This window comes from Pagrus pagrus (genome assembly GCF_965226575.1).
Source record: "Pagrus pagrus genome assembly, chromosome: 23".
Taxonomy (NCBI): domain Eukaryota; kingdom Metazoa; phylum Chordata; class Actinopteri; order Spariformes; family Sparidae; genus Pagrus; species Pagrus pagrus.
Genome location: NC_140205.1, coordinates 17427481 through 17454437, shown reverse-complemented (window position 1 = coordinate 17454437; position 26957 = coordinate 17427481). Strand labels below are relative to the sequence as shown.

The following is a 26957-nucleotide window of genomic DNA, read 5'->3' as shown; positions in this document are numbered from 1 at the left end:
CAGCCTGTATTTCGTACTTGACCTTTTAGCAGTTTCCTCGATTACAACACCTAGCCGTTAATATTACAGCCTTTAATATTTAACACCCTGAACATATCTGCACCCGCTGTAACTGGAGACTTAACGTGGAGGTGTGTTTGGGTGCGCGTGCATGAGTGTGTGTGTGTGTGTGTGGGCGCTGCTGGTGGGTGTGCCACATCAGATACCCTTACTGACAGAACACGAGGGCGCGTGAGAGTGTGCGTGTTGGCGTGTACGTGCTCGCGCCTGTGCAACCTGACACTGCCTCTCACACTCTATCTGTATTTAGCATCAGTTACCACCAGGTAGGGCAATTAGTCACCGAGGAGGTTGGCCAAGCAATTAGAGCGGGAGGAAGTAGAAAGTGCAACACAGAACCTCGCAGCAAATTTGATCACTTATTTTATTCATTAACTTCCTTAAAGGGTGGAAAGTGCAGTGTAGAGTGGAGCAGCAGTCAGATGGAGGGAAGCACATATTTATTTATATGCAGAGACAATCTCGCTTTAATCTAAATGCTAAACACTGGAGCACTTCCTGTGTGCAGTATATGTTGATTAGCACAACGCTCCAGGGTCTTCTCCATGTCACACACAAAAGAAGAAAAAGACTGTTCAGTAGGCGTACTGTACATGTACGATGTTAATCTTTGACACAGAATCTTCAGACTTCATCGCCGCTGACAACAAGTTGTTTTTTGCGTTGGCGCTCCCCTCGTCATTTTCAGCTCAACTGTCATACATACTTAGACTGCAAAATCCACAGAAGCCAGCATGATGTGAAAACTATGTCTCAAGATAGGTGGGTATTAAACTTATAAACAGGGCTTGTATAGGTTTGGTTTAGAAAGGGTCATATTACAGTTTGAACCACCAGGAGACTGAACTGTCTGCTGAATTGAAAGGCTGAAAAAGTATCTATGAAGAAGAAGATGTATATTATCACATCATGACTACTGAGGTGATTCATAAGATATTTACTGTTGTTGAAGTGCAATGCAGTTGGAGGTGAAGGTGAAAGTGAGAAAGTCGACATGAGTGTAGCGACTGAACACCTGAATAGGCCAATTGCCAGCGATGCCAATTATTACAGCGTGACAAGTGACATGTGCTGGACTTTCTTAATAAAGTCGCAGTTAAGTTTAGGAAAACACTGGTTTCGTTTAAAATAACTGTCACTTGTATAATTTCAGTTAGGTAACACTTGCGACGTAAATTCACTACGTTTTAAGTTAAAATAAAATATGTTTGTCAATTCAAGTCAATAAAGTCGCAGTTTGTCATCAAATGAATAAAAAGTAAGCCTGGAAAAATATGTAATTACAAAGACTATACAGCAGACAGTCGCTATTTATTGTGATTTCACCTTTTTTAGTACCTTTATTGAGCCATGTTGGTGTTGGTGACGTGTGTTTAGCAAGACGATGTAGTTCACTGAGCTGTTTCACACAAAACTAGATGATATTTTACTTAAATTACAACAAACTGCGACTTTCTTCACTTGGAAAATGATGTTTTCAATTGACATACATCGTATGTGTAGTTCATGTCACTATTAAGCGGGGTCAAGAAATGATTTGTCTTTTAGGAAATAAGGTCCCATGGGGTCCACCGGAGGGAGCATGACTCTTTATACTACTTCACCTGACTTCCTCCTTTGCTGATGCTATAATTACTACAGCCACTAGAGGTCGCCGCCTAACAAGGAACATAAGTATGTGTAGTAACGAGCTGCTTTCACAGTCGAGCTACATGTACGGCCTGCTTTCGTCACACAGTAGCTGTATTTAGACTTTATTTGAACTTTATGCAGTCTAGCAGCTGTGTTTGGAGTGATTTGCAGGTCTATTAAAAACATCTGAGAAAATGCCTTTTTTAGTCGTCCAACCTGCTTGAGATAAAGGTGAGGATTAGTTTTCCCTAATCTTTTCTGGAGATAAATTCTCTGTTTCTCTGCTATAAGTCTCAGGTAATATCCTAACTTTGTTATTGTCTCCATGAGGCACTTCAGTCCATAGTCCATACATCACATTGTCATTATCTCCTCATTGTATGACTTTAATTTGCAGAAGGATGCCTCTCCCCGGGTCTTAAGCTCTATGTAGAGGACCCTGGAGACCCCACAGGTTTGCAGCTAAACCCTAACAGAAGGCGCAGTAATTAATGCACATTACAAGGCCCAATAATCTCTGCTTGTCTGTATGTGGCTCTAATTCCTTTTGAGAAACACCCAACCAGCCTGCGGGTCTGTTAGCCACAAGCCCGGTGTGTGATGTATTAAGGGAGTGTACACAATAAGCTGAGTTGTGGAGTTTCTGCTTCCCAGGCAGCCAGCCATTTGGAGAAGGGTATTATCCCAGCAGAGCTAAGCCTCCACTGAGCTGAGGATCGCACTACTGAGTCAGAGTGTTGCCGTCGTTCCTCTCACCTGCTGCTGACGGCAAACCAGCATGGCTGACTGACTGACTGACTGACTGACTGGGAGCTCAGAGGAACAAACGAGGCCTGCCTCTCAGCCGGAGTCACTCAGAGTTGAGGTGAAATGGCTCTCCGCAGATCGCCCTCCTCCACCTGTGTAGGTGAGTGCCTTGGTAACGTATAGGAAACCCAGCAGGACCCTCCCATTGTGCTGCCTGTCCTGCCTGTCCCTCCTGTATCCTCAGCCAACAAAAAGGGACACACTAGACAGGACCACCGTAGAGTAACCCGCCTATTGTCCCTTCCCATTTCCCCCAGTGTGTGTGCGTGTGTGTTTGTGTGTGTGTGTCAGCAGGGCCGTGTGGGGCAGCCATCAACAGGCAGCTCTGTACGGCAGGCAGGGTATACAGTTGCATGTGAGGCTGCTGTAGTTTAATTTGATTATTCATTCGGACCCCTCTGCGCTGATGCGGTGCTCCTGTTGTTCTCAGTTTCCTCTTTTTGATGAACTGTTTTGCCTCATTTGAGGAGAAGTATTCAATTTTAAAGGATGAGATGTCTCAGACACGTGCTCCCTCTCTGTAAGCAGGGCGGTAATCCCGGTTAGTTTGCATGGCTTTACTGTAGCCGAGTTGAAGAAGCCAATAGGGCTGAATTCAAATCATCCTCTTGGTTTCAGTGAAACAGCAGGATAGTGACAATAACACTCTCATCAGCCCTGAAAAGGCAGAGACTAAACAAAGCATCCCCTGCTGTTTCGAAACCGCCTGCAGCGGAGTAGCTGACTTCAGAAGAAGCAACTTGTGCGCTGTAGTGCATTTTATCGGGCTGCTCCGGGGGAAGCATTCTGAAACGATGCAGGCAGGCGATATTGACTGCGGCAGGGGAATGATTTTGGCAGTTCGGCAACGTCAGGATTTACTATCGAGTCTCCTGCAGGTTTTATGTTCCAGAGTCATTATAATACCGTATCCTTGATGGGAGACGGCCGATTGATAGCCAGTAATGACGCTCCAGCTGTTGCACACACAGCCCCCCTTTGGCAGCCGCACCAGGCTTCCATGTAGTTTGTTACCAAGAATAGCACATGTGGAAAGTTGTGTCAGTGCTGTTGTGTGGAAAGTTAAAGACTCCCTCCAGACACATTTGAAGACATAAAATATACTCTGCGTGGAATAACAATTTGTGTCTGATATGGTTTTTCCTCCTCATTCAGTCTCTATCATGAAAATGAATGCAAATATTTCTTATAGCAGAGATTATATCAGAAAAATGTCTTTTTTTTCATAAATAAAAGTTATGTTGACATAAAGTGTCACTAAAACACATTGTGTGCATCCTTCAGGTTTCACACATGTGTTGAATACGTCTCCTTCCTCGTGATACATCCACAAAGCAGTATTTCAAATCCTGCATTGTTTACATCCATGGTTACAGTCTTCTTCTTTTCCATTTTTGTGTCTTTCTGGGCACACTTCCTCCGGATGAGTGGAACAAGGTGTAATCATAGAGTCAGAGTGGGAAGCTCGAATCCTGGGCCGTTAAGCTGCTGTTTTCTAGGTTGCGAGTTGTATAAATGAAGGGATTCTGACAGACTGTTATCATTTCACCACTTCCTGATCGATTCAGAAACTGAAAAGATGATGGATAGTAAGAATCTTGAGGGAGATCAGGCCATATTCAAGGAAAAGTATTGAGTATTTGATAACCCCTTAGCTAACATTAGCTTCAACACTTTGTTTTTCAATAATTTGTGTACCCTCTATATATGTGCATGGAAAGTAATAGTCTGCTTTGTAAGACCATTTGGGTGGATATATGAGTTTTATGCTGGAAAACCTGTTGGAAAGGTAGGACTTTAGGTGCCATATTACAAAAGATGCACCATTACTCCTTTCACAGCAAATTGTGATGGATGAATGGATCTTGTACATAACTTTCAAGTGGGCGACCTGAGTCTGAGTCCTGTGTGAAAAAAGAGTTTTGTTGTATGGATTTTTACTTTAGGACTTTGTGAAGTTGTTGTTTTGAGATACTTAAAATAATATTATTTTCAGGCACAGTTTGGTTAGGTTTAGGTAACAGAACTACCTGGTTAGGTTTAGGTAACAGAACTACCTGGCCAGGTTCAGGTAACATAACTACCTGGTTAGGTTTAGGTAACAAAACTACCTGGTCAGGTTTAGGTAACAGAACTACCTGGTTAGGTTTAGGTAACAGAACTACCTGGTCAGGTTTAGGTAACAGAACTACCTGGTTAGGTTTAGGTAACAAAACTACCTGGTCAGGTTTAGGTAACAGAACTACCTGGTTAGGTTTAGGTAACAGAACTACCTGGTCAGGTTTAGGTAACAGAACTACCTGGTCAGGTTTAGGTAACAAAACTACCTGGTCAGGTTTAGGTAACAGAACTACCTGGTCAGGTTTAGGTAACAGAACTACCTGGTTAGGTTTAGGTAACAAAACTACTTGGTTAGGTTTAGGTAACAAAACTACCTGGCTAGGTTTAGGAAAAGATCATGGTTTGGATTAAAATACTAAGTCAACATTCAATTTTGGTTTTTACACTGAACAAGAACAGTGATGATCACAAAAATTAAAAAATAATCTCTTCTAGAAGTTACAAGTGTTGACACAACCAATGTGACCTGCACACAACACTGTGTGTGACCTAGGACTATAGGCACTGCCCTCGGGCAGAATACAGAATTTTTTTAGGGAGTCCCCTATTGGCATGATTTGTGTATTGTATCATCCGCATGCACATGCACATGCACATGCACATGCATATGCACATGCATATGCACGTGCATTCTTGTGCATTTGCAGTAGACAAACAAAACCCACTCAGAGGAGAACAGCTCTGCAGCGCTACTAGATGTCAAAAACTCCACAGGGAACCTTTACGATGAGCACAGTGAAACTTTGGGCTCTTCAGTCAAACTCTGCACATTCTGCATTTTTCACAGTAATACTCCAAAGACCATGCAACAAAAAGCACAGCACATTTTTGAATGGAGGGAGACTTTAATCATTAGGACAAAATTCTTGTGAAATTCAGCACAACAAAATGCTCTTGTGATGCTTCCAACACTGGTGTTTCAGATCTTGTAAATCACTTCAAAATGCTGAAAATCTTCCCAGCTGTAATACATGAGTATTTTCTTTTAATTAGGATGTTATTAACATGAAAGCAAATAAGACAGGGTTAGAAATGTATTCAGCTGCGTCCTGGCAGAGCCTTCCATACAATCAGTGCGCTTGAGCTGAGACAACATGTGATAAAAGCATCAGCATTAAGTCTTTGTGGCAGTGCTGCTGCCCATTAGCTGTTCCCTCAAAGATGCCCTTTGTCTCTGCCATTAGAAATCACAGTGAGAGTGTTTATCTTACACAATCAGAAACAGAGGCTGTGTGAAATTCCTGAAGGTTCTGATATAAATATATAAGAAGCTGAGGAAGCTTCTCTGTTCGGCACTTTGAAGGGGAAACTAAGCCAAAAGTTAAACCTCAATTTAGTGTATTTTGTGTACAAAAAGATTTCACGAGAGGTAATATGTAATAGGATATGATAACACAGCAATATAAATGTGACAAAATAAAATATCTGGGCTGAAATAAACATGAGTCTTTATATATATCTGCATTAATTACACTTAATTGATAATTTGTGAGGGCTGATATCACTTCCTTGAGATAGACTGCCCAAACATGCAATTTGTTCTTCACTTTAAAATCATAAACGTTCAACAGAGCCTCATTTTTGATTTCCTGCTCTGCCCTGCTTTTTTATTTATACAAGAGGGATTTTCTCATTCATTTCCCCTCCTACCACATTCAAACTGGCGACCTTCCAGTTCCCGGGCCTGCCTCCCTGACCTCCGGGCTACTGAGCTGCTGTCAAGTGAGCTGTGAGGAACAGGAACAACAACTGTTGCCATAAATGATCTCTCCTAATAGCTCGAAAACGCTTCAATAGAAATTCTTCAAACATTTTTCTCCTCTTGACCTGGCTGTCGGATCACACGATCGTACAGTATGTTTAAGCGCTGCTCGGCTGCGTGTGGAACGAGGGAGAGCAAGGTAGAAAGAAACAGGGAGAGAGCTGTCCGTGGTGCTGAAATGAGAGCACAGCACGTGGCCTGGTGTGTTACTATGGCTACAGCTGTCTGTATCCCTAAAATAACCATACACACACATAGTAACCTTATTGCAAAAAGGAAAAGAAGTGGCAATCTGTTGCAGTCAAATTGATGAAGATGGAGAAATGTCTGTTTTGTCACCGCTGACAGAGAAGTGCACGGTGCAGAGGCTGAGCAACAAGTCATCTGCTGCTGCTTTTGTCCTCCCAGCGCACTGTGCAAAATAAAATCAAGACTTCTACAACATTTACAATATTTCTCGCCTTGCGCTTTTTGTTTCCTTCTATTTCATTGTGTTCTTTGAGTCGGATTGTTGGCTCTACGTAGGCTTGTCCTTTGTAAAGTGCTCTGAGACGGGGTTTGTGTGATTGACTGACACACGCGTCAGTTCGCATGGTTTGAAACAAAAGCTTCACTAGGCCACTTTGCATATCTGTGGCTCCAGTAACGACGAGCAGCAACTCAACACGTTGATCCTCAAATCACAGAAATCGTGAGACCGCACCGTAATAAAGAGGTCCGTTAGGAAACTGCCACGTCGAATTTCCACCGTACTTAAGAAAACGTGTGAGAAAGCGGATGAATAATGCTTTCAATTCTCAAATGACAGATCTCAAGATGCTTCTGAGCAAGGCATTTAACACCTCAACACTCTATTAGGCTGGTTTTGTAGCGGCAAGATAGAGGACTGTTTACAGTCCATTCAGTTCAATTCAGTAGACTTTACTAGCATGACATCTTACATGTTTTGCCAAAACACAACCACAATTATGAAAAGATGAAGGAAATTAAAGAAAATTGTGTATTGTGTACAATATTAACTAACAGAATAAACTAGATAATGAATGAATGAAATAGATCACATATATATCTTATTTCATTATGTATATACAGTTTACTCTTTTCTTGTGGCAGGAAGTGACACACTTACCAACCAACAGTGCACATTATTTCTCCCCCCCCCCCCAGGGCTTTTTTTTCAAACTTTGGAAGTTCCTTCCAAATATTTCTGTAATTTTGACATTCTGTCTGTTAGAGGATGTAGTTCTGTTTCTGCAGCTGCTTCATCAGAGTTGTTCAGTCTTTTCTTTATTATAGTATAGCAGCAGCCTGTTAGCTTAGCTTAGCGCAAAGACTTTTTTTTTCTTTTTTTTCAGTTCAAACAAGTATGATATAAGGTCTTAGTTAGGTAGTGCGCTTTAGGGATGCTGGTGTAGGCAGATCTGGTAACCTTAGCTGTTTGTCCCTGTTTCCGGTCTTTGTGCTAAGCTAAGCTAACCAGCTGTTGATTGTAGTCTTATATGCAGATATGTGTCTGGTACTGATCTTCTCATCTAACTCCCGGCAAGAAAGCAAAAAAAAAAAAAATCCCCAAAATGTCATGTTTCTCTCTGGAAGCTTTTCTTAAAGCGACCGTCCCTCTTGTTGCAGTAAGTTTTTTTGAACTGACAGCTAGCAAAGCTTTTCAACCAGTTGTGGAATATAACTTTTATTGTTATACTGTTATCTTTGTCGTTTTACAGTGGAGGGATCACACAGTATATCTTAGTTGTTTCATTAGTACAAAACTAAAACATAAAAATGACAAGTTGTGTTCTTATAGGGGATTTTGTGGGGGACTATTCTTTTGGCCCTGGGCAGTGACTTCCACATCACACCTCTTCTTCCTCTTCTTCTTTTCTTTTCTTTTCTTTTTTTGTTGCAGATTAAACAAGTAAGATATAGGATATTACTTAGGTAGTGAGATTTACAGGTGCTAGTAGGCAGATTTGGTAACCTTAGCTGTTTGTCCCTGTTTCCTGTCTTTTTGCTTTGCTAAGCTAAGCTAAGCAGCTGTCGACTGCAGTCTAGACAGAGACTGGTAATGATTTCTCATCTAACTCCCACCAAAACAACATAAAAACGTATTCCCCAGAATGTCAAGTTCTCTCTGAGGGTTTTTCTTAAAATGACCTTACCTCTTGTTGCAGAAAGTGTATTTGAACTGCTACCAAATCTTTTCAACCGAATGTGTGAAAATGACTTTTATTGTCACACTGTTAGCTCAGTTATTTTTATAGCGGTATCTTTTTATGCTCATTTTATTACCATTTTGAAGAGCGCAAATGTGAAGCTAGCTTTGAAAATGTAGTACAGGTGGTTGAATCTTCCGGGACAAATAAAAAAAAAAAGCTTCAAAGGACAAGATGTGAAAATACACCTGAATCAATACAGCTGAATCATCCAAGAAGCTCCACATTCACCCTGTTTGAGTTTTGTGTTGTGTCCCTGGTGGGAATTACTTACCTGGAGTAAACTGGACCCACTGCCTGAAGAAGTACCTCTTCACCACCTCCATGTTTTTGAGTTTTAGTGACTGACAGCACAATAAATAATTCCTGGTGAGCAAATTCCTCAAACCTTCAAAATGTTTCACCCTTCAACCTCGTGCAGTCTTACATGACCAACAGTCCAATCAAGATGCTTAACTGTGATTTGTAAACATGTGTATTTCTCTTAATTCAAATTAATGTCTTCTAGAAACATGGACCAATGGTGCGGGCTATGTCCAAGTGGCCACAGCACTCAGCGAGTCTTCCTCCATCCACAGCGACGCCTTGTACCATCTGAAGGACATGCCCGGGGTGGTGCTGGAGCCCATGACCTACAGCATCCTGGAGGCTGAGCCCTTTAAAGAGGAACCATGGGCCGAGGAATCACAAAGTTTGTTACAGGTGATTAAAGGACCACAGAAAGTGTGTGTGTTTGTGCAAAACTTTACACTGTCGGGGTGCCTGCTCGTACACTAGGAGGTACTTGTAAAAGTGAGCTAATCATCTAATATTTCCTCTGTGGGTAATGTATTTCACAGCATTGCATCATTTTATGAGTTAGCATAAAATAGAAAAAATCTCATTACACGTGTCCTCAGATATTACAATCAGTGATGATGATGGAGGCAGCTGTTCTCTTCAATTTGGCTTTCAAGGTGTTCAATCTTGTAGTTTTTCAAAATAAGAGCCGTGAAAGAGGTATTTGGGCGACTCTGACCTGAATTTGAGTAAAAAAAAGTGTGAGCACAAGAGTTCAAGGTTAATGTTAGTTTAGGGAAAAGACTCCAGCTGAGGATTTTAGGCTGATATTAGAAATAGGTTAATGGTAAAGCCTGGGGTGAGCGGTGCCACAGAAGGCATCTCTCTCTCTCTGTGAGTGTGTATCACTGAGCGAGATGCGTTTGAGGTCTGTTGTGTAGGCCGTTTGAACGATTTCTTCTAAAAATGCACAGAAATATAATCCTGCGACAAAATGCTTTTAATACATGTTATATATGTTTCTGTGATCATGGTGCAGCACAGGTCTCTGTCCAAGTTACATCAGTGAGCTGTCAAAGCTCAATCTCTCCACACTGCAAAAAATATCCATCTTAACCTTACATTTTAGAAATCAGAGCAAGATAATAATGTATATATAAAAAAAACTTATCGAGAAACAGAATAAAAACACACAGGAAAGGAAAACTAGTTCCATGTTTTATTGCAAAACCAGCTCGTGAAAGGATATTTTTTTACAGTCAGGTGAAATTTGAGGCGTAATATATTTCATAGACTTCTAAAAGCATTTGAAACCAGACAGGAAATAACCTTAATTCTCACCAATCTCGCAACAAAACCAAAACGAGTTGGTTTCCTTTATTTAAAAAGACATTTTTTACACTCAGCATCAAGACTTATTAACATATTGCATCCGGACACTTTTTACAGTGTGGCGCGCTGTGTGCCAAAAGCGCCGGCGGTGCGCAGGCAGCCTCCAGATCACACAGTTGGATAGATGGGTATCACCAGCATGTGATCAGGCTGCTGAGGCTTGTACTCGCTGCCTCTTCAATCTGACAGATCCGTCTTTAACAGAACAATGTAAAGGGGCGCTGACCAGCCGTCACTCCTGTCGGACTGTGGACTATCCGGAGTGACCTCGGGTGTCATTTGGGGGATGATGGGGATGAAAGTGGTGATGGTGAATCGGGATCCCTATTTCTTCGAAAGCCGCCAACTTTCACTCTCTCTTCTCTCCTACTTCTCCGTGTGTCTTTAAAGCGCAACAGCATGCAGATCTCCCCGGGTGAAGACAAGACCCCAGTAAGTACACCAGTATCCATCCGCCGACACTCTTTTTGCCTTTCTCGTCTTTGCTTTGAGTTTAGTTGGCGACACCTGTGACCAATCTGTGTTAACATCTTCTGTGCGACCCGCTGAGAGTTTTCATATGAGGTAACCTGGCTGTGAACCACTGTCCAGGAGCTGATTCTGGAAATAAATGAGATAATTCAAGCCAGTGTACCAGACAATATAAAACACAGTTTTTATTTATTTATTTATTTTTACCTAAAAATATATTATACAGGTTCTTTCTAGGATTCACAACCTTCTGGCAACCTTCAGGGAACATCCCCCAGAGGTTTTGTTAAGCATCTGGGACCCCTCTTGAAACTACAGCTACTGTGAACCAAATGCATCCTCCTGGTACATTTTTCTTTAAAATGAAGTGTCAGCAAACAGAAACCCTGAGGAAAAGTCCCAAGACTTTGAAGCTGTATGTTTTTATAGAGTGTATATATGGGGGACAACTTCCAAAAATAATGGATATTGTTATTTTACTTGACAGTAGACTTCTGCCAGAGTAAATATAGTTCAGCTGATTATATGTACTAAGAAATAATAAGAAATCTCACTCAAAATCTTAACTAATATTTTAATTTTTGACATCTGTTGATCATGAAACAGTGAATGTAAAGAATGCACACCTCTGAAAACACTGTCGTTACAGTTCTGCCTCTTCACAGCTGACAGGAGTCTCTCGTCTAATCACTTGATGTGACTGATTGATTCATGTTTGACAGTGCTAGCCTATATAGAGCATGAATTTAAATAAAATAGCAACTATGTCACCATTTTTTACCAATATCTGACTTGAACAAGTGATGAATAAGTGTTTTGGTTCAGTCACATTGCTCAAATACCGCCTGAGCCCCAAACAGCAGACAGGCACTTTAGCGGCTGAATATTAGCCTTACGCTTGCTAGGTTTACCAAAACATGACTCTTGCTAGATGCTAGTGTTGCTTTGTGACAGCTGGATGTTAACCTTTTTACGCAAAGTTGACCGTATTAACCTTAAATGCATTTCTCGGTGAATGTAGAAGACATTTTTCCCAAAAATACTATTCCAAGGCAAAAATGAAGCCATCTCTGTTAGCTTTTATTACATTTTAGTAAGACAAAACCAGTAGCAGAGCAACAGTGGCAGCAGTTTAGCAATTTGCCTATTCAGCTTTCTATTCCGAGTGAACCTTAAGCTTGACTGTATATTTATTCCCATTTATTTATCCATCTGATTTATGTGAGCGACGTTAATGTTTCAGCAAAATAAAAACATCATGACTTTGAAGCGATATAGCTAAGCTAGCTAGCACAGGGTCCTGGCTAGCAGCGGTGTTATTCCATTATTAGCTTGTTTTTGAGTTAAATATTGCACTTTTATGAGTAGTCAGGCAGAAGACAACACAACACTACAGTTCATGTGGTTTTTAAGAAGGAGGACATTACTAAATCTCACACACACACTGGGCTGATGCTATCATAGTCAATGTATTCGTCTAATTCCAACAAATACATTTAGTATGAACATAGCAGAGGATTTATTAGACAGTAGCAGAGATGCACAGCACCGTATTGTAGAAGTCTGTCCTGCTGAATAGTAAGAAACCAGCTCTCTGGAAGTGAAATAAATATCCCATCCTGCCCTGCAGAGCCTATAGAGTGTTCCCTCTTGTGCCCTCCATGTTTAGTCTCTCTCTCTACTTTCCCTGTCTAAATAAAGAATCAAACTGCCAAAGGTGAGCTGACTGCCCACTCTGCTGCTGAAGGTTCTCACTTCAGTGTTTTTGAGAACCTGCCAAAAGCCACTTCTGTTTGCGTGTGCTGACAGTGCAGTAGATGTTTAAGTTCATTCAAACGGTTATTACATAACTCCACTGCTGCTTGAAGGTTCTGTTTATTGCCGGCTTTAAACAACTTGTTCTTGTTAAATTGACTGTGATACCTCGCGATGATTAGAGTATGACGAAGATGGCTGGTTTCCTCTATTTTACAACACTTCGTCATAGCATAAATCTATTCAGAAATGTCAACACAAGTTGAAGTGAAACACGAGAGATGTCATCGAAAGGTAATGTCAGTTAGGATGTGGTTAAATGCTAACAGTTGCTAATGGGCTATATATGATTTTCAGTATCCATCATCTTTCCCGTTGCTGATCATTTAGAAAGCTGTAAAAAATGACAACATTTTCTCTGACCTATGTTTATACCACTCTCAACCTTGAACACAGCAGCATTAGATTATCCCATAATTCAAGTTTCCCACCCTGAGCAAAGGAAAATGGCTGTCATGTGAATAGGGTCTATGGTTGGTTCTGCTACAGTATTGTGGGTGATATTTTACATTCCCCTTTGATTTCTCTTGGCTCCCTACAGGTTGTGGGACCAACTGCAAGCCCTCAGAGCAGCGGAGAAGGCCTTTGTTTTTCTGATGGCCGAAGGAAAGTTGACTACGTCTTGGTCTTCCATCAGCGACGGCACGGCTCCATACGATCTCCGGCCAGCACCTCAGTTTCACATGACAGGTTATCCATTGTTTCCAACGGCAACTTTCCCCCTTCGGTAGGCTCAGATGTGGAGGCTGGAAGAGGAGGCGGCGTACAGGGAGAAGCTGCGAGTGCCGGCGAGGTGTTCATGGAGCTCGGAAGTTCAGGAGGGAACGAGCCAACGGAGCCCGCTGACCATGAGATGCGTCTAATCAGACAGGAATTCGAAGCCAACCTGCTGGAGGCCGGCCTGGAGATAGAGAGAGACAAAGACGTGAGTGTTCGTGTGTGGCCGTGACACAGACTGTATGAAATAGTGGTCGGAGCTTCTGGGTCAGAAAATTGAAGCCACTGCAGAAGTGCCTTAAACCTGCATTCTTTCAAATGGCTAGCAGGGGGAGACTCAGAATCAGAATCAGAATCAGTAATACTTTATTGATCCCCGAGGGGAAATTGCTTGGGTTACAGCTGCTCCCATTCAAAGTCTCAGAAATATGCAGAAAAATAAAAACTATATATAAGCAAGAACAACAAAAACAGGGCAAAAATACAAGAAATGTACATTCTACTGGAATATATCCATATATACAGTGTTAAAATATGGGTTATTGCACATTGTTTGTCTTAATTATTACACATTAGAGAGAAACAAAGTGTCCAGAGAGTGTCTGACACTCAGAGCGAGGAGTTGAACAGTTTGATGGCCACAGGCAGGAATGATTTCCTGTGGCGCTCTGTGGTGCATCCTGGTGGGATCAGTCTAGTGCTGAATGTATTCCTGTGGCTGAACACCAAGTCATGGAGTGGATGGGAGCCATTGTCCAAGATGACATGCAACTTGGACAGCATCCTCCTCTCTGACACCACCATCAGAGAGTCCAGCTCCCTCTGTTCAGTCTTTTGGCGTCCGCTACCCTCAGCCTGCTGCCCCAGCACACAACAGAATAGAGGATAGCACTGGCCACCACAGACTCATAAAACATCCTGAGCATAGTCCGGCAGATGTTGAAGGACCTCAGCCATCTCAGAAATTAGAGACGACTCTGTCCCTTCCTGTAGAGGGAAGTGTTCTTTACCCAGTCAAGTTTATTATCAATATGGACCCCCAGATACTTATGATCCTCCACACTGACCCCCTGGATGGAAACAGGTGTCAACGGCACCTTGGTCCTCCTCAGGTCCACAACCAGTTCCTTGGTCTTTGTCACATTAAGCTGTAGATGGTTCCACTCACACCATGTGACAAAGCCATCCACAACAGTCCTGTACTCATCCCCAGCACCCTCACTGATACATCCAACTATTGCTGAGTCATCCGAGAACTTGTGGAGATGACAGGTCTCTGTGCAGTAGTTGAAGTCCGTGGTGTAGAGGGTGAAGAGGAAGGGAGAGAGGACAGTCCCCTGTGGGGCCCCGGTGTTGCTGACCACTCTATCTGACACACAGTGTTGTAAGCGCACATACTGTGGTCTGCCAGTCAGATAGTCAATAATCCAGGTCACAAGAGGGGAATCCACCTGCATCACTGTCAGGTTCTCACCCAGTAGAGCCGGAAAGATGGTGTTGAATGCACTGGAGAAGTCAAAAAACATGTCCAGGTGGGCGTAGACATGGTTGAGCAGGTAGATGATGGCATCCTCAACTCCAAGTTGGGGCTGATAGGCGAACTGTAGGGGGTCCAAGAGTGGTTTGACCAAGGGCCGGAGCTGCTCCAAGACGAGTCTCTCCAGGGTCTTCATGATGTGCGAGGTCAGACTCCACTGGGTTCAAGGTCTGAGTACAGCTGTGTGTTGCAGCTGGAAACAACGTCGAGGAGAACAGTGAGAGTTAAACAAAATAGTAAAATTACAGGCTTTAATAACCAAAACAAGAACTCAAAGATGCAAAAATACATCATAGCACTGAGGGTTGGTTGGATGATAATTAGAGATTAAGTTTTTAGAAGTCATTTTTGGTGCAGCTGTAAGTAGAGCATTACTAGCTGGTGGTCAAGAACATAAAAAACCACTAGCATGTCCCTTTTGCTGGTCTGTGGTAGAGGAAGATGTTCTTCCGAAGAACAGTTTGATATTTTAAAGAAAGCTTTCTCCTTTAGTATGATGAACAGTTATGGTTGATCAGGATTATAAGTCCAGTCTCTAACTAACAGCCTGTGGGTTGATTCACAAACTAAATGATATAGTTTTTACTGAGTTTTACAGGATTTTTTTAGGCTAAACCTTGACAGAGGATCTGATGTAACCCTGTCTTGAGCTATTTAAGATGAGCGCCTACATAAGAACCTGGCTCAGATGGCAGGGAAAAGAGGTGGGTGAGACTCGAGGTGTAGTTAAGGATATAAGGTGGTTATTACACCAGCAGGAGCCTAGTGTCATAATGAGGTTTCTATAAAACTTGAAATGTATACTTTATTTCACATTTGAAATTTCATATACCATCTTTTTGTACCTTAATCGCCCTGCTGCCAACGGACAAAATTACAGAAACACTTGTTCTCTATATGTGTCAGTTTAGAGGAAACCAAGTGCAGGCACAACAACAGCCAAAGGCTCACTAAGATTTCCACCATCCATTTCTGGGCCGTTTGTTCACAGTGGACATAATGGAGAGCTCCATTTTACACCCAGTCGTCGAATCAGTCATCAAGCTGTCAGTGTATAAACAGCACTAACAATGGGCAGTAATCTGCACCATGCTACATGACAACAGTTTATTTAAATGACCCAAAAAGTAGACTTTTTCAACTCCTTTGAGCAGAGAAAGGAGAAGTTCACCTAAAAGTGAAAATTAAGTCAGTACCTACTCACTCCCATGCCGGTGGAAAGTCTGAAGTTTTGTAGTCCACTAAACATTTCTGTAGCTTCACAGCAAAACTGTGTTGCAACGTTCTCCTAAATAACTGATGTAGATGTGGACGTGTTTTAAAATGTAAAAACAACTGAAAGAAAGCATAAAATAGCTCCACACAGCTTGCCTGGTGCAATCCAAGTCTCCAGAAGCCCCATGATCACAAATTGATTTGAAAAGATTTTATTTACAGCCTAGATGTGTGTTTGAGCTTGTGCACCCACTTCAGATGATGCATGCTAACGCTTTTAGCTTAGATGCTCCAGTGAAGATTACGGTTAAAAAAGGGTGTAAATAACGTCTTTTAAAATTGTATGTTTTGTTTTCTTTCAGTTATTTTTTGCGTTTTAAAACAAGTCCCCAAACTACTTGTTTTAAGATGATGCTGCAATGCATTTTGGCTCTGAAGCTCCATGAATGTTGTGTGGGCTATGAAGCTCACCCAACTTTCTATCGGCATGGGATTGAGTCGAAAATGACAGCATTTTATATTTTTGGGCTAACTTTTTCCTTTAAGCTCACCAAAAGACAGAAAAAACACATGACAGAATTAAAGAAATAAATAAAACACCAAACCTTTTCCCCCAAAAAGCCCACCGAGCCGTGGAAAAATTCATCAAAAAACCACTGTAATAAAATCCTTGACAGAAAATCCTTCTGAAGTTCTCTGTCAGAGCAGCTCGTATCCAGGGCAACACACAAATGCATAACTCGGTGCAAGCTGCACCAAACCTGCAAACCTGAGCGATGGGAAAAAAAAAATCAAGTCTGGTGAGTCATTCAGCCTTGTTCCTTCTCCCAGAAACACTTGCTGGAAGACATAAACCGACGATATATACTGCCAATAGTGTGGATGTGTATTGATCCTGTGGCAACTGTAAAGACTGACGACTGATCTACATGGTCAAAATATATCAAACATAACCAGAACCAGATTGGAGCAAAGTTGTGTAGCTCTGTACATTTTAAAGCGTTTTAATTGCATCTTCCTAAAGTGCAGTGAAGTCTCAGTTTGACCTCAGTTTAATTCACACTCATTGTTGATGCTCTGACCTCTTCTACAGATGGCCGACACCGCTTAATGACAAAATATAGCAAATATAACTCACATTTACCTGTTTTGTAGCCATGATTCAGTTTTTACACTCCTTCGTGTCCATGCTGTCTCTGTTATTTTGAGTCTACTGCCTCTATGACTGGGACTTTATTTTGGAGCCTGGATCTGCACGCGGGCTTCACGGTTCCATGTGTGCTGGCAGACTTTAATTCTACTCCCTGCAGCCAACGCAGCTGCTGGGCTGACCTCTTTGTATCGATTTACTAATTTAGCCCCGAAACGGGTAATTTTGTTTTGACATGTACAAATCGCTTCGCCGTGATTGTTTGTCACGTAGCAACCAGTGCTTGCGCACGAGAGTGTGTAGTTTAGTTTGGCTTTTGTTGTGCGCGTGTGTGTGTGTGTGCATGCGCGTGCGTAATAGGCACTTGGCAGAACACACAGTCTGTGTGCTCTGTGTACTTGTAGTGCAGCTGCAGGCTCGCTGCCACACAGTTGTACAAATGTAGTTATTGTTAAAGTTCCGCTGTTTGCAAATTGAACGCTGCTGCTCTTTGGCTGCGACACCGAGCCGAATCATTTGGGACAACAAAGTGTCACATTGGAAGCTTCAAGGAACTGTCTTGCAGTTTTGTGAATTGTTACATCACAACAGCACAATGTGGTCACCAATTGGCTCTTACTCTATGTTGTTCAGGGAAGAATTATCTGGGCTTTAAATGCAGGATAAAAGGATTTGTGTGTGTGTGTGCGCGTGTGTGTGTGTGATATGTATTTAGCTAAATACATGTGACTGTGTGGACATGTGTGTGTGCTGGACAGCAGCCAGTTGGCAGTGTGTGAGGTCTGCAGGCTAGTATTAATCAGATTGTTGACAGTGTGGCCATGGAGCCTAAGCCAGGATGAGATTAGCTGACTGACTGATAGCTCCTTATCGCATCTCATTGATAGAGAGGGGGAGATCGAATCTGCTGCCGAGAGCAGCCGCGATGAAGAGGAAGACTCGCGCTCCAATATCCCTCATTTGAATGTAGCGACGGGCGCTCCAACAAAATGACTGACAAACATAATTACACTCCGTCCATTAGGGTGTAGCTGGATGTGGTTGTAGGAGGTGCTGACAAAGAGAAGGAACACTGTCGGATAATAACTGAAGGTTTGCCGCTCACTTAATCACTCGTACAGATACAATCAGAGAAGTGGAAATCATTAATGCATTTAGTCTCTTTAATCTGTGTGCACATATTAAGATAATCCAGCAAATCAGGTTTAGTCTTTTACTTGGACGCATTAGAATTAGTGAAGCACATGCCGTCACAGCAGTAATGAAGATGTCTGCACAAGAATGATGCAACCAGATAATCTAATTTGAAATAAATTATCTTACATCACAGTGACCGGGTATTATCTGCTGACCTGTTGGGTTATAGGGGCTTGAAATGTGTGCCAAAGGGTTTTTAACGGACATAATAGTAGTTATTGAGGGATTATGGTTAATCTGACGGGTCAGTTAACACTGTTTGTGGGGCTGGTATGCAATAATGAAAGTTAAAATCTGCTATTTAGCACTTTTGAATATTAAACATTTGTGGCTTTGCTTCTTAAGCAGGTTGAAAATGCAGCACTGGATGAATGAATGAATCACTGAATGAGCCAACTGTTCAACAAAGCAACACTTAATGTTCACAAAGCACACTGAATAATGGAAATGGACATAATGACCAAGTCTCCATGACCAAGCCCGTTAGCTTGGTTAGCTGTGAAGCTGAAAGCTAAAAGCTAGGTGGGAATAAGTAGCCGTTATACTGTGTTGTATTGTCCTATGACCATGTATTGAGTCTTCACGGCTAACGACTAACCACGCTAGTTAACTTGTTCAGCTGTGAAACTAGCACTCCTATTTGGCCTGAATTCATACTCCGAACAATTAAGGGGCAACATATCACCAGAGTAATTGCTAACTGCTGCTAACTATATTCTGCAGCTACTGTTAGCTTGTTAGCTCAGTTAGCTGTGCAGCTAGTCAGGCTACTGGGGTAGTGTTGGTGTTTCCACTATTAGCACAAAGAGGTTTTCAGGGCCAGGGCTAGCTGGTTTGCAAATACCTCTGCAACTCAATGCAGACTTCTTTGACATAACAACAAACGTACTGTTTATAGTTTTAGTTCATTTTTGAGTGTTTTAAAATATTTTTTTTATATGTTGCACCTTTAATGTTCATGACAGGTGTCATGTCAGTGTTATGTACACCCCGTCAAATACAGTGGAACCAAATGTTCCCAGTAACCAGTGACATTTAGATGAAAAACAGACCCAATGTATTTTTTTTTCTCCACGCTTGCATTGTACCAAACTTCACTCTCTTGCCTGCTAGCAACCTGTTTGACTTCACATTAATTGGATGGTAGAAAAAAAGAGAATGGCTTAAATGTCAAACATGTTGACTGTGTCTGAGGATTATTGAGCTGACCTTCGATCTCGAGGGACATCCTCTTACAGAACACTTTTAATTAAATCAGAGCAAGATGTTAATTTAAGAAGTGGAGCTGGGACTTGTGAAGAGTTCAGTCTGTGGGGGCTTGGGAACAGAAAGAGCAGGATTAACTGTTTGGTAAGACTTCCCTTTGGTACAGACCGATACTCTCCAAACAAAGGCAGCGGGACAGCAAACTCTTTTCTCTTGGAGGGAAAGGCATGTCAGGCAATTACTGCAACAGTTGCGTGTGTAGGGCGGAAGTGTTACGACTACACGGCCCTCCAAACTTAGATCTTCCAGAGGCACACTTCAAACAGAGGGTTATGAGAACTCAGTCGTGTCAATGTATTATGGTCCTTTTCTTTATAACAAGCACAGAACAATCGCTACTTTGCTTATGTCTTGGTAGCTAACAAGCTAGCAAGCTAATGTTACATAGTTTTTGCTGATTTGTACATGACAGTTCCACATTTTGACGTATGTTAATGTTGCATTCCCCCCCTTTGATGGCATTTGACGCCTGAAATTTAACTCAAGTCCAGCAGTGAAGTTGCTGCAGTTGGTAACGCTCCTCTAATATCAGTGCAGACTGGCAAGGTAGGAGCAGGCTAATGCTATAAAGCAGCACTATTGGCCAGGTAATATATATACAGTGGTGGCCAAAATTATTAGAACACCTGGCATATTTAAGAGGTTTCAGTTGTTTTTGTTGAATTGGCCATTAGAATACCCATAAAACACATGAAATATCTACAAAGTCATCATTATGCTCTATAAACCATAGAATAGTGCCATCATAAGGTGATTTAGGTCATTTTCCTTACAAAAAACAAGCTAGGCCTATTTCACTGTCAATGTCACACAATCATCATCTATCTATCTATTGTACATTCAAAGGAAAGCCTTTGGCTTGAGTTGCAGAAGGAATGGGATAGCATTAGTGTTGAAGTTCTCAGGAAATATAATGACACTATGCCAAAGAGATGTGCTGCTGTAATTGCTGCAAAAGGTGGACAAATATTCAAGTTAAAAGTGGATAAAAACAGTAGGACTCACTCCATCTGATATTTGTTGTGCTCAGAGCAACCATCTGCATGTTTCATGAACATTATGAAATAAAATCATGTTTTGGAGGGGGAAAAAAAGGTCAATATTTTCAGATCTGTCAGGTGTTCTAATAATTTTGGCCACCACTGTATATATATATATATAAATATATATATATATATATATAAATATATATAAATATATATATATAAATATATATATATATATATATATAGATATGTATGTATGTCTGTATGTAATCAGCATATCTTGAGAATTGCTCATCAGATCTACTTCACACTTGGCAGGTGTGTTGCTGAGGTGCCAAGGAAGTGCAGTGTCAAATTGGCGCCATTTGGACATGTTCAATATTAATACATTTTGAATAAACAGCAAACACTGCTCTATGCAGCAGCATTGGTGTAAAGGGTAAAACTGAAACTTTCAGGTGCAGGCAAGGCAAACTTTATTATAAAATCTGAATACAGCCCATTCAGACATCCATTTACTGCCAATGCACATTACTGAGTTCCTGCACTCCCCATAGACTTTACATTGTGATGACGTCACAAAATAGCACATAAAAATCATAATACAAAGATTCACAATTAGCCTGTTGTGTCAAAAGCTTTACAGATTTCTTTTTTAATAGTGGTGGGTCTATGAGGGAAGTGCTTTATTGGCTGCAGGGGATTAATCGTTGCAATACCTTAAGTACCATTACACCCAGCTTGGGTCTGGGAGAGCGGCAGATACTCAATAGAAAAAGTTGTGAGTCTGTAATAAGGCTTACACATGCAGACAGACTAACACATTTTCCAATTCACCTTGCCCACATGCTTTGTACTCTACGTTTCACCTATTCACAACCAGTCATTCGCAACAAACTACTGAGTTATTGAAAGGCACCTGACATAAAAGGTTTTGAGGCTGCCTTTTAAAAAAGATGATTGTCAGAGCACAGCAATCGGGAGCATGAAAAGTCACAGATGAAATGTAACCGTAGCTGTTATTGTGGCAACTCCAGCCTCCATTTATTTGTGGAAAAAAATGTAAAAAAAACCTAAATTTTGTTTCTCTGTACTCGAAGAAGGAGTCGTATCAGCTTTTCCCTCAGTGTGTTCTGCAGCCGGTGTTATAACTCTGCAGCAGGATGAAGCTGCTGTAAATGGACTAAAAATGAATGCTTTGCATAATGAGTTAATGCATAATTAAAATAAGGTGTCCGACCAATATTAGAACAGGGTCCTTGGCCCTAGACAATTTATGATCAAGTTCCTATTGTGTGTAGAAACAAGCAGCAGCAGGTTTTAGTGATTTTACAGTGAGTCAACGCAAATGATCAGATGTGTGATTCAACAGGTAGCCACAGTTGTATCCAGGTTGATCCCTGCATCCGCCCACCTGCAGGTCTGGAGGAGATCCTGTAATGTCACCCCCTCCCTCTCTCCCTGCTGCCTTTACCTCAGCTCAAAGACTCCTGCTAATAACCACCTTTCATGCTGTGTTTCTCTTTGTGTCTTTTAATTTGTCTTTCTCTGTGTGATACGTTTAGTCTCCCTCACACTCGTCCTGTCACTGTCTTTATCTTTCACCCATTCTCACCATCCATGCTCCTCTCGACTCGGTTTCTCTCGCCGCTCACCACTTTGCTCTCAACCAAGCTATCCTATCACCCAACCGATCACCCTCTCATACTGGATGCCCCCCCCCATCTAAAGACGCCCCCGGCTGCGTCCTAGTTACCCCCCCTACAGAGATAAAGAGCTAATTGGAAATCCCGCTACTAATTAACCTTCTCCAGGCTGAAAGGTATTTATATCCTCTGCTTTTTGATGGAGCGATAGAGGAGAAGGGAGAGGGGGAGGAGGGGGAGAGGAAGGGAAAAGGAGGTGGAGGAAAAAGGGGGCGAGCGCAGCTGAGAAATGAATGCGAGCAGGTGGGTGGAATGTAATGGATGATGGTGAAAGTTGGGTGCAAGTAAGTGAGAGAGGAGAGCGAGGTGTAGATGACAAAGTAGAAGAATGAGGGAGCTGCAGTGTTTTCACAAAACATCAATGAACCATTGCTTATTTATGAGTTCTGTGTCTATGAACCAACAACACTGAAAAGGTGGTATGGGAGGGTAATAGGCCAATAGAAAAACTTCCAACATGTTTGTGTTCTTCAAGGAGAGACAGAAGGAAAGTCAGGCAACAGGGCTTATGGGAAATGTAGTCAGATTTGTGTGAGATGCAGTTAAACAGTTGTTCTAAGTGCTGTATCGTAGAATCACCATGAGCTGGATGACTGAGAACCTTCATCAACACGTTCAACAGCTGTGTTGACCATTATTTTTTGTGTTAGCAGCAATTACACTAAGATATACGTTTCATTTGACATTCATTTATTTTAAAAATGTTGCATTTAAAAAGTAAGGTGGCGTACAGACCGATGTGAGCCCTCTCACTAATTGCAACACAATGCATTTCTTCCAGAAAGGTGGTTCATTGGCCCATCAAACACATGTAGCCCAAACTCCTGGTAGATCACTTTGGGAAATATTTTGGGTAAAATCATCGTACGCAAGTCATAACCACGAGAGCTAATATGCGTAAATGTGTAATGAGTCCTAGGATTCATTTTGCATTTTGCTGCTGTGATCATGTGGGGAAATGAATTACAACGAGACAGCATAGACTTAAACCAATTACAAATGGAGGTGTCACAATTGTCAAATGATCATACAGTTTGGTATTTTTGGCATTACTGATCGTACTTCGTATAAAGAGCAAAATTATTGTACAAATACGATAATTAATGCACACCTGGACGATGCAGCCCCCCTGTTGTTTTGCTGCCCACGTTAAATTTGAGGAGTGTTGTCTGTTGTCCGAATGGTGTCTCGAATCTATGACCACACAGCTGCTACAGTATGTTCTACTTGTAACCATATTCATCTGGGTGCAGTTACTCTTTCATTTAAAACATAAATTGATATTTATTTTTTCCTCCTGAAAAGAATCTGACTTCAAATTTTCACTCTTAAGGTGACATTATGTCAAGGTTGGATTTTTGTGCGATTTTGCACAGCTTCAGAGTGCAACACCGCTCGTAAATACAAATCCCAACAGAATCAGAGCAATTTGTACAAACAAAACTCATCATGTCATAGCAAAGTTATGTGTTGAAAACTTGTAACGCTGTGATCCTACCCTCTCACTGAAGTTACATAGAGCAGAAAGAAGGGATAGCGGGGCTGAGACACCATATTACAAGACACTCTACCATCAACATGATTTTGAAGCTGTTATTCAAAGATAAAAAGTTACATAATGTTGCTTCGATGAACACGAAGGAAACATTTTGATAAAAAAAAAAAAAAAGTCCTCAAAAATAACATGAGGTTGGCGTTCTTTGATTGCTGTTTCTTGGAGAAACAATCAAGCCAACAACAGCTTTGTAGGCAGGTTTGAGATTGAGGATTTATTTTTTTCTGTAAAGTGAGAAAAAATTGCCACAAAAATAGCATCAAGTGTGGATGAGATTGACCTCCAGAACAAAAACAACTCTATCTCTATTAACGGTCTACGGAAACTGCGAATATTTCTCTGATCGACATGACAAACAGTAAGTTAACTGTTCCTAGCAGCCATCTTATATGCTGACTTAAAACCACATCCTGGGGAATAATATGTCTCTCTGGCTTATTCTACCTTAACACTGATTGGTTAAGGCCAAAATAACACCCCCTACCAAACAGGTAAACAGCTACATAAACACAACGTTACACTGAATAAAGGAGGGAAGCAAAACAAGCATGCACCATAGAGTTTATTGAGTTGATTTTTAAAGTTGTTTTCCACCCTAAACTGACGGCCAAGTGCAAGTTAAACATTAAATTAAACCTTCAAGTTATCTATAAACATTTGTCTCACAAATATACATACGTATGTTTGTAACGAATGCATTTTAATCAAAGAGTGTTGAAGGTTTAGTTGATTTCCACTCCACTGTATCCCATTGTATGGCAAAGAACAGTGTGGATGTGACTGAGGCAGAGGATAATGAAACATTAGAGGAGCAAGAGTGACAGATAGTGAGTCAGCCAGTCAGTCAATCAGTCAGTGAGACAGTGTCTAGCGGGTAGCAGAACGTACAGTAATATGTGGGGAGGGGTGGTGGTGGTGAGGGGGAGTGAAAGATCTCAGGAGAGTAGGAGTCGAGAGAGGAGAAAGGGATCGTCTCGGGTTTCCATCATTTGCCATGCCACCTTTCTCTTGTCACTCCCCCCTTCTCACAGAAGCTGATGGGGGGTCTGAGGAGGGTAAGGTTACCTGGCTGTAGTCCCCTGCTGGCTCTGCTCTCTTTCATTTCTGGTTATACTCTCACTCACGCTGCAGACCAGGAGCCTCATTACAGAAAAAAATCCTAACCACTTGTCCTATCTTAGACCTGGTATCTAAGCTAACTAAAACTGGAAACTCGATTCTTCAATAACCACTTGGTCCAGTCATGCCTGTATCTGTGTTAAAAATGTACACAAGACTGCCTGTATCCATGACAACGGCTGTGTCACCCACATGTCACGTGGTTAGCTGGCGTGCTATAATGGACATGAAAAGACAGGCGTTCAATTTTAGCTTCAGTGTGTCAGAGGCATTCATCGCCAGGGTCTGGTAAATTTACAGCTAACACGCCTGCATCAATGTTAGCTTCTCCTACAGGCCAAGATGCGTTATTATGGACCCCACTGCTTTTCTTGCAAGACTTGCCCTACTCTGCCTCTGATTGGTTGCTCTTTGTTGGTTGCGTTGGTTAGGATTAGCCATGAATATGAGTTAACAGCCTCAATTTGTAGAGGCGTAGATGCTGTGTAATGTGTAGCTCTGGTTGTATCTGTTGTTTTTCTTGCGGTTCTCATACAGCGGTTTATAAGCTGTGGTTTCCCCGGTAAACACACCAACCTCTTCTCAGGATCACTCCACCCTCTGGATCCACTCTTTTTGCTGCTAGAGTGTCTCTTAGCTAGGCAGACCCAACATGGATGTCTGTGGCTGTCCACAGGGCTGCCCTAGTACGCTCTGCCTAGCCCAGAAACACAGCAGATGCGACAACCAATGTGTTTACCGGGGAAACTACAACTCACAATCCGCTGCATCAGCTCCCCTGTTGGCTGTCTGCTTTAAAAAACCCACCGTGAGAAGAAAACAAAACACAACCCATTAACACCAGACAGCCACTGAACATGCAGTTAGGAAATAGCACATCAGCTGGCTAATTCTTGTGTCATCTCTGGTCTGATTAGACAGTAAGCCAGGGGTGTACCGACCTCCCACCCTCCCTTTTGTTGTCTAGGGACTACCAGGGCCATGGAAATTTCTGTCAGATTTTTATTTTTATAATTTATTTGACAGACAGACAGTGCCTATCAGTTGAACTTGCAGTTGAAGTAGCTTCTCCTTTTATAAATGCGTGATGGAAGCATTTAACACGGAGTACCAGCACCACAAAGCCATCAAGGCTTTTGTCATATGGAAGGGGCTGTGGTTTTACTGTGGAAAAACAGTGTGGGGCGGGTGTTGCATGAAACACAGTGGAATCCATAATAACGTGGCTAAGATCGATGCTAGCTTTTCCAACAGACTATCATCAGTGTTAGCTTATCCAGCTGGCTAAGATTAGTGTTGGCTTCTCAACAGTTGTGGTTGAGTGGCCTTTCAATCATAACACCAGTGATGCTGTTGTTTCCGGCAGTTACTTTTAATTTAGCACAGGGTCTATGCCATCTTAGATTAGGATTCCTAACTCAGGACGGTTCTGTAATAGCTAAATTCAGATCTTAAAATAAGATTTTTTTCCTAAATGCATTTAGGAAACATGTTTCTTATAATACCAAAAAGCCTAAATTGTCCAATTTAACTCAGTCAAGGTAGGACTCCAGTCTTAGGAAGTCTCTGTAATGAGGCCCTGGCTCTTAATGGAGGAATTTGGAGAAACAGTTTTTCGTACTGCTCACAATGAACATGTTGTTTTTTTTCTATTTTTGTTAAATTGTTGCCTTTTAGTAAACTACAGAAGACCAGAAATTTTGTTTGTCAGTGCAGTGATATTCAGAATTCAGTCACGGACCTTTTGATGCTATTAAGAGCTGCCAATTATCACATTTTGCTAATGCACCTTAATACTAAATAATAATTACAGTGTGGGCATGATTCATTAGCAGAACAAGCTAGATGAGTCAGGATTTTATATTACGTTCAGTAAATACCTTATTTCTGTTTGGTGGAGATGATTTTAGGAGGAAAAATGCATCAAATGTGTCAGGAACAGGCTGCTACAACAAAGCAG

At 41.7% G+C, this 26957-nt stretch overlaps 1 protein-coding gene across 2 annotated transcripts in view; it reads left to right on the top strand.

Moving 5' to 3' along the window:
* Positions 1-10323: 10323 nt before the first annotated feature.
* ano2b (anoctamin 2b) overlaps positions 10324-26957 on the top strand; it is a 74306-nt gene continuing 57672 nt past the window's right edge. The window contains exons 1-2 of one of the 2 annotated variants that reach the window (XM_084345375.1): positions 10324-10695; positions 13091-13474. In XM_084345375.1, coding sequence (XP_084201501.1) covers positions 10663-10695; positions 13091-13474 — 417 coding nt within the window. In that variant the 5' untranslated portion in view covers positions 10324-10662. The remainder of the gene's footprint in view (positions 10696-13090; positions 13475-26957) is intronic. The other variant, XM_084345376.1, reaches the window with a different exon arrangement.